Source organism: Bemisia tabaci, chromosome 2 (genome assembly GCF_918797505.1).
Source record: "Bemisia tabaci chromosome 2, PGI_BMITA_v3".
Taxonomy (NCBI): Eukaryota; Metazoa; Arthropoda; class Insecta; order Hemiptera; family Aleyrodidae; genus Bemisia; species Bemisia tabaci.
In genome coordinates, this window is record NC_092794.1 from 22,288,437 (window position 1) to 22,300,547 (window position 12,111).

The following is a 12,111-nucleotide window of genomic DNA, read 5'->3' on the forward strand; positions in this document are numbered from 1 at the left end:
TTTGCAAAAAAAAATGCGTTTTTTTTTTTAGCAAAAACGATACCACGGCACAAATGGATATTTCGTTAGAGGAGACACTCCATCCAACCCCTGCTAACAAGGATACTAAGCAATATTCAACATAGCCGATGCCAATCCGCCAAAACACAGGTGACGGGACGATGATTCTAACCACCTGATAACAATCGGCGTGTTACATTCATATTTCTTTGGCGTGGATAAATATACGCCTTTATTGACCTCGTGATCTCCTCAACTTGCGCGCGAAAGCGTCGACCATGTTGAGTAAGGATTGAATGGAACGCGACTCCTCCATCGAATGTGCCGTAATATCTTTTTTGAAGCGGGAACCTTAAAAAAACGCAAATTTCCTACGCAGATTGTGAAGTTAGGAGTGCATTTCAGAGTTTGCCGATTCGCTCATCGTGATTTTTGAGACATTATCTGTAATAAGGAACATACCTTATTTTTGCTCGAGCAAAATTTTGAAACAGGCCCGACTTCTACTACGTCAGTGTATGCGAAGAACGTAGCCCTCGTTCACGGATCCGTGCGAGATTCGTTCTCGCACCGATAACGATATCTCGATTATCTGAGATCGCGATTATTTAAACCGCTACTAATTTCTTTTTTTCCGGCAATTTTTTCCGAATCCCACTTACGTTGACAGTGCAACCATTACGCTTTTTCTTTTTCTTGCCTTCGGCGTTTTTCAACAGTGATGACGCAAATGTGCTAAGTTCAAAAACAACGTTAAATGGCACAAGGAGAGACAGGAAGTTGTTCCTGAACACTCTCTAGTTACTTGTTGAAATGGTCTTAGGTCCTCGATTTTGTACTGGCATAAATGCTCGTTAACGGGTGCTCCGCACTGGCCTGTGGCTGAGTAATTGTAAACATTGTTCTGACTAAATAAAGTGATAGTGAACAATTTCAGGAATTGCAGTCACTGAAAATTTTACGTGAAAGTTTCACCAGAGGATCTACCTGTGATACTAGGGTAAGATTTCTATACAAAATTAGTATATGTACATTTCTTCAATTATACCTTAAAAAAAAAAAAAAAAAAAAAAAAAAAAAAACCGAACGAAGAAAATTGATTATAAAACTCCAAAAAGAAGGATACCATAGCAAAATTTTGGCTTTGATTTCAATCCTCACAGAAAGGACCGATCAATTTTTCGATATGTACTTTTTCGCATTCTTTCTGTCAGCAAATGTGGTCGATTTATACTAAATTCCTCTCACAATGAATAATGATGATTAGTTGTTCAATAAAACGATAAGATGCGTGTAAAATAATCTCGATTGTAATGTTCCAAAATTCTAATACGCTACCTACTTTATTTTTTCAACGGTAAACAAGAAAATTCATTACAAATCACAAGCAAACTCCCCTCAGTTAGTATTGCGATACGGAGAACACAAAACGAATTTATCATCACAACGCCTGCCTATTACGATGCCTAAGATATGCCTGTGTAGTATAAACGAAGAAATGAAGGTGCTTAATTAATTTGGGATCCTTACAGTACTAACAGTCCACTGGTGCGCCGCGGGCCGCGAGTGAGGCGATGATTGCGTGGAGAGTCAAAAACTCAAAACGCCTTCACTTCCGTGCCTATGCAACACGGACATCAGTAGAGCTCGAATAGTTGCATCCAGGCGTTGTAATGAAATGCGTTTAGTATTCGTGGCATTCGATACTAACTGTGGACGTTTTGATCGTTTTTCTTGAACTCTAATTTAAATCCAGCGTTACCTGTTGTGCGGATGAAGTAAAACTATTACTAATTTTTATCTCGACATTTTCAAGTTTCCGAGGGATGCTTTGATTGTTTAAAGGACTACGTGCAAAACGGGCCATTTGGGGCTCGGGAGGATACCTTTGAGACTTGCCCTATTCATTCACCTAACAAAGCCCCATCTTTCCTCAAAGTTTCAAGCCCCCCAAAAATTTTGGGGAGATGCGGCGGGGGGTCAAAGTTAAAAACCGGCAAAATTTTCGCGAATTTATTACTCGAAAACCAAGAAGTTTTGGAAAACGCGGTTTAAACGAGCGTATTCAGCGTGACGAGAGCTTTTAGAAAATGTATAACATCATAGGGTTATGTCAACTTCAGCTCGAGTTATCGCCTCCGAAGCGCCGGAACACTCAAAAGAGACCCCTTATTTTTTCACGTTTGGGCCGATTTAAAAAAAAGCCATTTTTTTTATTTTGATGAAAAACTGATATGTTGTTCCTGACTCTCTGTAGCCCCTCTAGCTCTTTACCGCATGCTGGGGAAATGTTTTGGTCGCGAGTTATAAGAGCGGAATGGAGCGAAGGTCGGGAAAATCGGCTATTTTAAACTGCGCGCGGCGACGGACCAGGAGACATGTGGCAACAATGCGATGCGAGGTCGGCAGAGGAGTGTGATTCGCCGACCTGAGTGGGAGGGGACGTTTTCCCTCCGATCAACGCCGCGCGCACAGTTTAAAATAGCCGATTTTCCCGACCTTCGCTCCATTCCGCTCTTATAACTCGCGACCAAAACATTTCCCCAGCATGCGGTAAAGAGCTAGAGGGGCTACAGAGAGTCAGGAACAACATATCAGTTTTTCATCAAAGTAAAAAAATGGCTTTTTTTTAAATCGGCCCAAACGTGAAAAAATAAGGGGTCTCTTTTGAGTGTTCCGGCGCTTCGGAGGCGATAACTCGAGCTGAAGTTGACAAAACCCTATGATGTTATACATTTTCTAAAAGCTCTCGTCACGCTGAATACGCTCGTTTAAACCGCGTTTTCCAAAACTTCTTGGTTTTCGAGTAATAAATTCGCGAAAATTTTGCCGGTTTTTAACTTTGACCCCCCGCCGCATCTCCCCAAAATTTTTGGGGGGCTTGAAACTTTGAGGAAAGATGGGGCTTTGTTAGGTGAATGAATAGGGCAAGTCTCAAAGGTATCCTCCCCGAGCCCCAAATGGCCCGTTTTGCACGTAGTCCTTTATTACAACATGCATGACCCTTTCGAAATGTATAAGCCTATGGCCCCAACACTTCCTGACCTAGGATTGACGAAAACGGTGTACGTACCTCTTAACCTACAGTTGGACCACGTTTAGCGGAAAGGAACCAAAGCACATCAGCTATTGCCAAATTTAATTGGGAAATTAATTTCTTTTTACATGAGAACGGTTGGGGCGGCTATATGTGCAAAATTCAGTGAATAATATTCATGGCCCGAAGCAAATTCTTTAACATTTTCGAAGAAATTCGCGCAAACGTTCTATTCTAAAAAATTAAATTGCCCAGTTAAAGTCAATAGCTGATGCTGATGTGGCTTGGTTCCTCTCTGCTAAACGCAGTCCAGTTTGCAGGTAAGTCTCAAGATACGCTTTTCTTTAGATGAAGATCCTTGGTGTATTCATCGCTTTATTCTCAGAGGGATTTCTACTCGTTGGTTCCAAATACTTTCTGGAATTTTCCCTCCCTGGAACAGATGGAAAAATGAAATCTCGCCTCTATGAATGCAGAAACAACGGAGTCCAAGCGGTGAGTAAATATTCATTTATGAAGTCCACTTTTCAATCATTGAATAAAAAAAGGTCGCATTTCGTCCCCTCTCAGAACAAGAAGACGAAGAAAAAGGGACATGGAGGGATCCTATTTGTGAAAACGGCGGTGGTTGCAATAGACAAAGGATGACAGTGATGGACTAATTAATGGAAACCGGAAACTATAACTAACAAGAGACCCTGTAGTTAGTCCATCATTTTCGCCCTTAGTCTATAGCTACCACATGTTTCAAACAATAGTATCATTCTACGTTCCGTATGTCTTCTTTGTCTATCGCTTTGTCTATCAATTTCAATAATCAGCCCGCCAGTAATTTTCTCATGTTATGTAACAAATTAACTACTTGACATTACATTATCTGCATCGGAAAAAACAACAACATGTTAATGACAAAAGAGACTACATAGGGACCGTACCTAAAAAAGGTTAGGAGCTGTTCAGTATTTAGGTATCACTTAAGAGACTCAGATGAGTGAGAGGGGAGGATGAGGCTAAAGCTTACGCAATCTTCCCTACTTAGAAAAAGTGAATTTTGCCGATGAAAATAAGTTTTTCAGCAATATCTCAGGATGTCTACGTTATCTTTCGGGATTTGTTTTTTTTTGGGTGGAGGGGGGAGGGGGGGTTGGAAGATCAAGCCGGGCTCACTTAATTCAAAGGAGAGTAAGGATTTGGCTTATGGGTAACTTGGGGGGGGGGGGAGCCTCAAAAAGTCGGTCAAAATAGCTTATACTTAAGACATGAACAAATTTCTTCTAAACCGAAAGAGGAGACTGTAGGAGGTCACTACTATGCCTCTGACGAATTTGGTGGGGATACATGTGCCCGATGCCGCAAGTCGCCCTTAATATCTTTGTCTCACATGAGCATCATCAATAGTTAATTTGGGGTCCTCACATGGTGCCATGTGCTAAATTCCATTCGATTATGCTTCTAGTACACGAGATGTTGTCGATTTTGTGATAAACATGCCCTTAATCATTGTGATTGAGTACGCGAAGGAAATGCAAGGAAAGCCTTTGCGTGCTTGCTCCCAAAGGACAGAGATCCAATTAATGTAATTAATGTGCTTTACAAGTGAGCACGCGTGGAGCATGAGTGGCGATTTTGTAAGTTAGCAACACCGTTTATCCTCCAATTAAATCCATTAAAAATATCGGTTTTTGGTGACGCAAGTTGCCTCACCAAGAATCGATTGTTTTACATAGGTACATTAAGTGAAGAAATGACATTGTTGCCAACTTTCAAGACTCGCCACTGCGATCATGGGCCATTGGGCGTGACGTGGATATCAGCTGTTTATAATGAAGAAGGTGAACTTATGGCTAACGTAACACAACATAAATTGTACCAGTGTATTATTGTTAGATTTGTTTTAAATTTTCCTTCCTCCATGAAGAAAGTTGAGAAGTGATCATAATTCATGCATTATTCAAAATAATTCTGGTTTTACTCTTTTATTTAACAATTGAATGTATTCATCATTGATCTGTCCGGCAGCCTATGTGTGTATGAATTCTGAATGGGTGTTTATTTTATTTGTGTTTTGCCGTAACAGGGCATAGTTCAGTGCAAGAGAGTAGACTGGCTGATCCACAAGAAATGGATCTACTATCACGCGAATTTCTACCAATCACACCGGGCACTGGAAAAAATCCCAAAGATCCAATTTTCAGACTTACAAACAGGTGCTTTATTGCCACAGGGTGGCTATTTAGGGTTTGTATCCGACGTTTAGTTCCTGATTATTAAAAAATTTGGTCGAAATTGTAAATTTACTCATCATCCGTTTTGAAACATCGTGCCAAAGGGAGAGGGGTGCATTAGACGCGTTCATTCTTGTTGGACACATTATTTGCGAAAACCCTGTCAACACTACTAGCAAAATTTCACAGAACTTTGCGCAAAAGTTAAGTTCCCTATACCTATCTCTGTGTGAGCGAGGTCTTCCATTTGAAGAAATGAACGAGAAAATTATGAAAGAACAAACATAAATGTGATTTAATAATTTTAACTTCCGCCACCGCGCCGCGCTGACCGCACTGTGTTTGACGCAATGCGTGGAGTATTCATGCAGTCTTGTAGGCGCTATGCGTTTCACGATGACCGCACTGTGTTTGACGCAATGCGTGAAGTATTCATGCAGTCTTGTAGGCGCTGATATGTGTCGTCATCATTGCTCTCTGCGCCGCGCCGTTCCGGGCAAAATTGCGTGTTTGGTTTCTCTCTTCACTCGACTAATTAAAGGTGCTGTCTCTTGTATCACCGAAAGATGACAAAATTAGAAATCACTATACTCTCAGGAAATGAGAGATTTTGTCACCTTTTCTCATTTGTAATTTTTTTCTGAATCCGATTTTTTTTTACACCTACATTTAAAAAAATTGCAAAATTTGCCGCCCCCTAAATTTGCCGCCATGGGCCGCGGCCCATGTGGCCATCCCCTAGATCCGGCCCTGGCTTGAAGTGCAATCTTACCCTCTCTAATGGCACGAAGTCGAACTCGTACTTTTGTTGGGAACACTAAAAGGAAGCTTACTAGTTCTTTAATAAGTATCAGTACAAAATCCGATGTTTCTCGGACCCATCTGCAGGCTGATTGTTGAAATTGATAGATAAAGAAGACGCATAAGAGTATGGAGCGATCCTATTGGTTGAATCAGGTGGTTCTTATAGACTAGAAGGGAAAATGATGGACGAACTGTAGAGTTTCTTGTCAGTTGCTCTTACTTATTACTTACCTCCTTTGTCCATTGTAACCACCCACTTCCACCAATAGGATCGCACCATGTTCTTTCTGTCTTTTATGTCCATCGCTTTGTCTATCACTTTCAATAACTGGCCTGCTGGACAAAAATTGTTTTACTGAGAATTTTGTCTCTATGAAAAAAGATCAATCTCTTTCCCTGTGAGTCGTCAAAAATCTAAAAAACTTTTTGCCGTCAGGTTCGTCGCCTCACCTTCAAAGCCCATAGACGGCCCTGACATTGGGGCTGAGGGAGATGAGGTGCTCAAACTAATCACGCGACGTGTCCAGTCGTGGCTTGCAATCGTCCCCCCTCAATGGCGAAACAACTTGTTGTACTACCTGGCCACGCCTGACATGAAGTATCTCTTTTCGAGTAGCGACCTCACGGCCCGCTATTTCGGATCTTACCTCGACACTATAGCATCAATCTTACATCAACATGGAGAAAAAGTAGCTAAAAAAGAAGATGCAGTGACTGCAACGCCGGTAATGAATATTCTGGTTGTGTTTGTAACTTGTACTGCCGTGCTAAGGAAAAACGCCGCGGCAATATTCGAATGTTGCCAAATGTCTCCTAATATATGAGTATTTTAAAAGATGCTTATTGATCCTTAAAATTTTTGAATATTTCCCATTGACAGGCAAACAAAATTATATGAAAAGTTGGAATAAGAAAAATAGTTATAACTTTCTTAATAGTTCGTGTTTTATCAAAGGAAATTTGGCAACGTCTAATGATTTATACGCCGTTTATCCTTAGCACGGCGGTGTAGTAGAGCATCTATCTTATACAAGTCAGTTAAGATTGCAACTTGGTCAATAAAGGAGGTTGATTTTTCTGTTTGACCTTGCAACGGGACATTGGAATGCCGACGAATTCCGTATGAGGGATTTGATAGACAAGTGGGATAAGTGCGAAGTTCTTAAAAAAAAATTGATAGATTATCAATGTCAACTAAAACTAGTCTTAAAGTATATTCTGCGAAAAATTCACTGCTACAATGCAATTTTTAAGAGTATCAGAAAAGGCATTGGAGCTTTCTTTCCGCCACAAGGCTCCATGCAATTTTAAAACTTTAAGCACATATTTCTTGAAATCGCCAAAACTGCATTTATCTCACTCATCTTCCGTGCCCTTCATATACGTGCAAAGGCTGAATCCAATTTTTGTTTTCCTTTCTGATTATCGCCAATAATTTTAACTTTAATTTATTAGTTTGTTTCGTTTCTTCATATCCGGCCTTTCAATGAGCACAACTTATAAAATCACAAGTACATGAGGACGTAGATTCAAAGTACTTCTTTATGATATCTTGAAAAGTAAGCGCGGATAAGGGGCCGTCTTTAAATTGCGTAATGCACTTTTTCGTCATTTTTGACCCCCCTTCCCCCTTGTAACGCTTTTGAGCCGGAGGCCCCTATCCTTTGACACGTATACACCAAATGGTGTGATTCTCACCTCTATACCCCCTCCTCCCCCCAGCGGGCCGATAGTTGAAATTTATAGACCAAGCTATAGACATAGAAAACAAAAGGGATGTGGAGTGATCATTTTGGTTGAAATGGGTGGCTCCTGTAGACTAAAGGAGAAAATGATGGACTAACTATATAGAGTCTCTCGTGAGTTGCCGTTAGTTGATCGATTTACCTATACCTCTTTTGTCCATTGCAACCACCCACTTCCACCGATAGGATCCTTCTAAATTCCGTTTGTCATCTTTGTCTATAGCTTTATCTATCAATTTCAATAATCGGCCCGCTGGAGTATTCCGTAATTTAGAAACGGACCCTAAGCAGGATTAATAAAATTTTCACGGCGCTTAGATTACAAATCCATTTTTACTGATGTGTATCGGAAACAAAGACAATGGTATTTTATAGTCGAATTTGTATAGAGTAACCATAGAGTACAATAGAGTCGCAATGTACTAGAGCGCCGATGAAGTCAATCCATGAACGGGCCATTCCGAGCCCCTTGTTCGCCGGAAAGTGGGAACCATCTGGGAACCGTTCGGCATTTTTTAACACTGCGGCTTATGGGAGAATCACGGGCTGCAAATGGTTTCCGGGATTTATTCATTTGAATCAATCAAATTTATGTTATTTCCACGAATTTTGACAAATTGTGTTCACCGAATAGTAATAACAAATTCAAAAATGTACAACACTCCCGGTTTTTGTGAAATAAATTTTACACCTGTATTTTCTGAGCGAAGACCGGAGCTGGGACCTGCATACGTTATCGCCAGTCGCCGCACACTAGTCTCAGGAGTACTGATCAAAACAGTCTCAAAAAAAGACTTCATCGGCACTCCAAAACATTGCGACTCTACTGTACTCTACACGGAGAAAAAAACTTCGTGCATGGGACCCGAAGTTGCGGTCATATGGACCTCTGAAGTTTTCTGATCACGCATCCGAAAACTTGAGGTCGAGCTGCCGAAGTTCGGGTCAGACATCGAGGCACTTCGGTATGTACCGGAGTACTTCAGATGTCTGACCCGAACTTTGGCAGCTGGACCTCAAGTTTTAGGATACGTGATCCGAAAACTTCAGAGATCCATATGACCTCAACTTCAGGTCCCACGCACGAAGTTTTTTTCTCCGTGTATGAGAATAACCGCGTTGCTATTGTAATTCTTCAGTCAGGCGACGTTGCGGGTCTCTCGTCTTTCATTGCCAAGGACGCAGAGAAGGAACTGCGTAGGGTGATACCAGTGTTGTCGACCAAGATGGTGGACCCGTGCATCCTTACGACGATGCCGGATATAATGGCGACCGCCGGCATGGACGTAGATTCCCTGTGCAAATCCACTTGCAAGTACCAGCAACTCATCTCGCAACTCTACCGGAAGCGCTCGTCGCGGATGTGCCGGAACCTGGGCGAGGGCGGATATTGCGACCAGACGACTTGCAGGTGCAACCAGTACTACAGGATTTGGGTGCCCGGCTTCGGACGCAAGCGGGTCCCTTACCGAGTGCCCATGATTTACTGCAACAGTATGTTTCGTCTCCGTTTCGAGGAATCGCCGCCCCCTGCCACGTAAAACAATGCGATGGCAACATTGGCGGATCCAGCAACTAGGCAACACCGGATTTTCTCCATTTAAATCTATGCTAAATAATCGATTCTTGTTGGAGCACCTGGCCCCCTAAAAATCGATACATTTTCGTAGGTTTAAATGGAGAAAAGACAGTGTTGCCAAATTGCTGGATCCGCCAAAGATGGCAACATTGGCGGATCCAGCAACTTGGCAACATTGTTTTTCGCCATTTAAACCTATGGAAATGTATCGATTTTTGAAGAGGTCAGGTGCTCCGACAAGAGTCGATTATTTAACATAGATTGAAGTGGAGGGAATCCGGAGTTGCCAAATTACGAGATCCGTCTCTGGAATGCTAAGTTCCTAGAGCTCATATCGACTGCAGGGCGTTCCGCACACTTTTTTGGAAATTGCTGAAACAAATGAATACTTGGCGACGTTGTACTTGCCTATATGCCGTCCGATATGAAAATATTACTTCATTTTAAAAGCACTTACACTTTTAAAACGTGGAAAATATTTGTAAAACCTTTTCCAAGCGATGGCATCGATATCAATCTCAATGAGCCGTAGTTGGGTTGAGAAAAACTACACAAAAATGAATAGAAGAGAGGATAAAATCAAGAAGCATGCCATCTTTAGTTTTAACCCATTTGTACATCGATCTTTTGGAGTCAAATACGTCCAAATTTGAACGGATAGTTGCGCGTACACCACGCTACAGCACAGTAAAAACACAAAGTATGAAAGAAAAAATCAAAGTGCTTTGAAAATCATTAAATTCAACACGGAACCACCTTAATATTTACAAAACACATACGTTTATATTTTCCTTTTATACTTATCTTTTCCATCAATTTAAATGAGAATAATCCATGTAGAGTGTGCAAACGTTTCAAAATCATGAGTTGAAAATCGCTGACTCCGCGAGTTTAAATATTAGAGCCTAACACAGAGCGGAACGGCGTGCTGCCAGCACGAAACGCGCATTGGCGCCTACAAACCTAAGGGGATACTTCACGCATTGCGCAATGCTTGAAATATCCCCTTAGGTTTGTAGGCGCCCATGCGCGCTAGCCGCCCGCCCGCCTCGCCGCAGCGTGCCACGGCGCCTCAAACAACTATTTCACAACAGAGGTGTTGCACAGTATCACACGAAATTGAAGGCTACAACATATTATGAATGACAGGCATCCTTTAAAATACGGAGCTTCCCTCGCAAAATAAATCAAGATACTGTGGCACAAAAGGAGAGCGGTAGTCCCAAAACTTCCTAAGTCCTAGCATCCTCATTTAATACGTTTAGCATAATTTGCCGAAAAAACGCGTGGACGTAAAGTACTAGAAAAAACAGGTGCGCGGACAAAAAATCGTTGACGAAATGTCCTATAATCGCCACTGCTGTGGATGATAAGTCCTGGCACCCGACTCGTTGTAACACGGCCAGGTGATATTACAACAACAATCCGTTATGTGCTTTCGCGTTCGGTAAAAAGCTTCACAGCTGTAAAATTTTTTACGCGGTCGGCCAAATTCATTACCGGCGCATCAGTGGATGTCATTTGCAGTGTTGCTCCGAAATATTGGAAAAAGAACCGCGGTATTTTGATCCTAATAAAACACGGCAACTTTTCACGCCTGCCTATTTATTTCCAACTCCTTGTTCTTCACTTTTTCCTTCTTTGTCCTCATGATGAATACTTCGGGGCGTGATGTAGGTGCCTAGGTATGTTACCGGATGTACTCGACTTCAGGTTAAACCGGAATTCCCTAACTAGTTTTTTTTTTTTTTTTTTTTTTTTTTTTTTTTTTTTTTTTAAACTAAGAGGCTCTTGCTTGACGGAACACGCGGAACTAGATACGAGGTCTGACTTCGCCTGAGCGGACTTTTAACCATATACTTACCTCTCAAAAGTTCGATTTTTAGCATATGAATCGACTCGTAAAATGTTTGAACCTACAAAAACCTATACAATCCTTCACGCCGGTGATTCAATCCACTTGGGTATAACTCGTTTACGCTACAAATAGACGGTGAAACCAACAGACCACGTATTTTGGTTTGCGACGTTGCAGATTTCCAATTCACTGTTAAAAATCTCGGCGCGCATTTCGCGCTCACTCAGTTGGCATACTGGCCAGTGCGGGCCGATTATTAAAATTTATAGACAAAGCGATAGACAAAGAGGACATAGGGAGTATGGAGCTTTCCTATTGGTTGAAATGAGTGGTTCCTCAAGACTAAAGAAGAAGATGATGGACTAACTATCGACTATCGGGTCCCTCTTGGGTTGCCGTTACTTAGTACCTTCTTTATCCATTGCAACCACCCGCTTCCACCAATAGGATCCTTCCATATCTCTTTTGTCTTCTTTGTCTATAGCTTTGTCAATCAATTTCAATAATCGGCCCGCTGGCTGCACTCAGATGACATGGCTCCGGCGCGATATAACTCGGTTTGCGACGTCGCAGACGACCTGTCATACCTTGTTTTTTTAACGAGAACTACTCCAATTTCTTCAAAACTGCCGTGATTTTTCTTCTCTGTGCGGAGAAAACTCTACAAAAACTTAAGGAATGATGTCAATTAGTTCTCCTTTAACTTTTAAAAAATAACAAACAGAGATTTTCAGACACCGCAAACGAGATATTTGATTGCGGACTTACGCCGTCGATGTACTTTATTTTTTAAGTGGAAAACTACTCAACGTCAATTTTTAAAACTTTCCGTCGATTTTCTTCTCAAAGGAGAGGGAATTCTG

At 41.6% G+C, this 12,111-nt stretch overlaps 1 protein-coding gene across 1 annotated transcript; it reads left to right on the forward strand.

The window, feature by feature from the left end:
* The first annotated feature begins 454 nt into the window (after positions 1-454).
* LOC109043537 (uncharacterized) lies at positions 455-11,114 on the forward strand. Its single transcript, XM_019060741.2, has 5 exons — positions 455-1,000; positions 3,386-3,532; positions 5,115-5,275; positions 6,503-6,791; positions 8,951-11,114. Exons 2-5 carry the CDS (start codon positions 3,386-3,388, stop codon positions 9,350-9,352), a joined length of 999 nt encoding a protein of 332 aa, XP_018916286.2. The 5' UTR covers positions 455-1,000; the 3' UTR covers positions 9,353-11,114.
* The last annotated feature ends 997 nt before the right edge of the window (positions 11,115-12,111 follow it).

Excerpts from the sequence above, each read along its gene's own strand:
- LOC109043537 (XM_019060741.2), top strand. The coding sequence starts at position 3,386 with ATGAAGATCCTTGGTGTATTCATCGCTTTATTCTCAGAGGGATTTCTA. Across the intron at positions 3,533-5,114 it reads GAAACAACGGAGTCCAAGCG|GGCATAGTTCAGTGCAAGAG; the intron begins GTGAGTAAATAT and ends TTGCCGTAACAG. Across the intron at positions 5,276-6,502 it reads CCACAGGGTGGCTATTTAGG|GTTCGTCGCCTCACCTTCAA; the intron begins GTTTGTATCCGA and ends TTTTGCCGTCAG.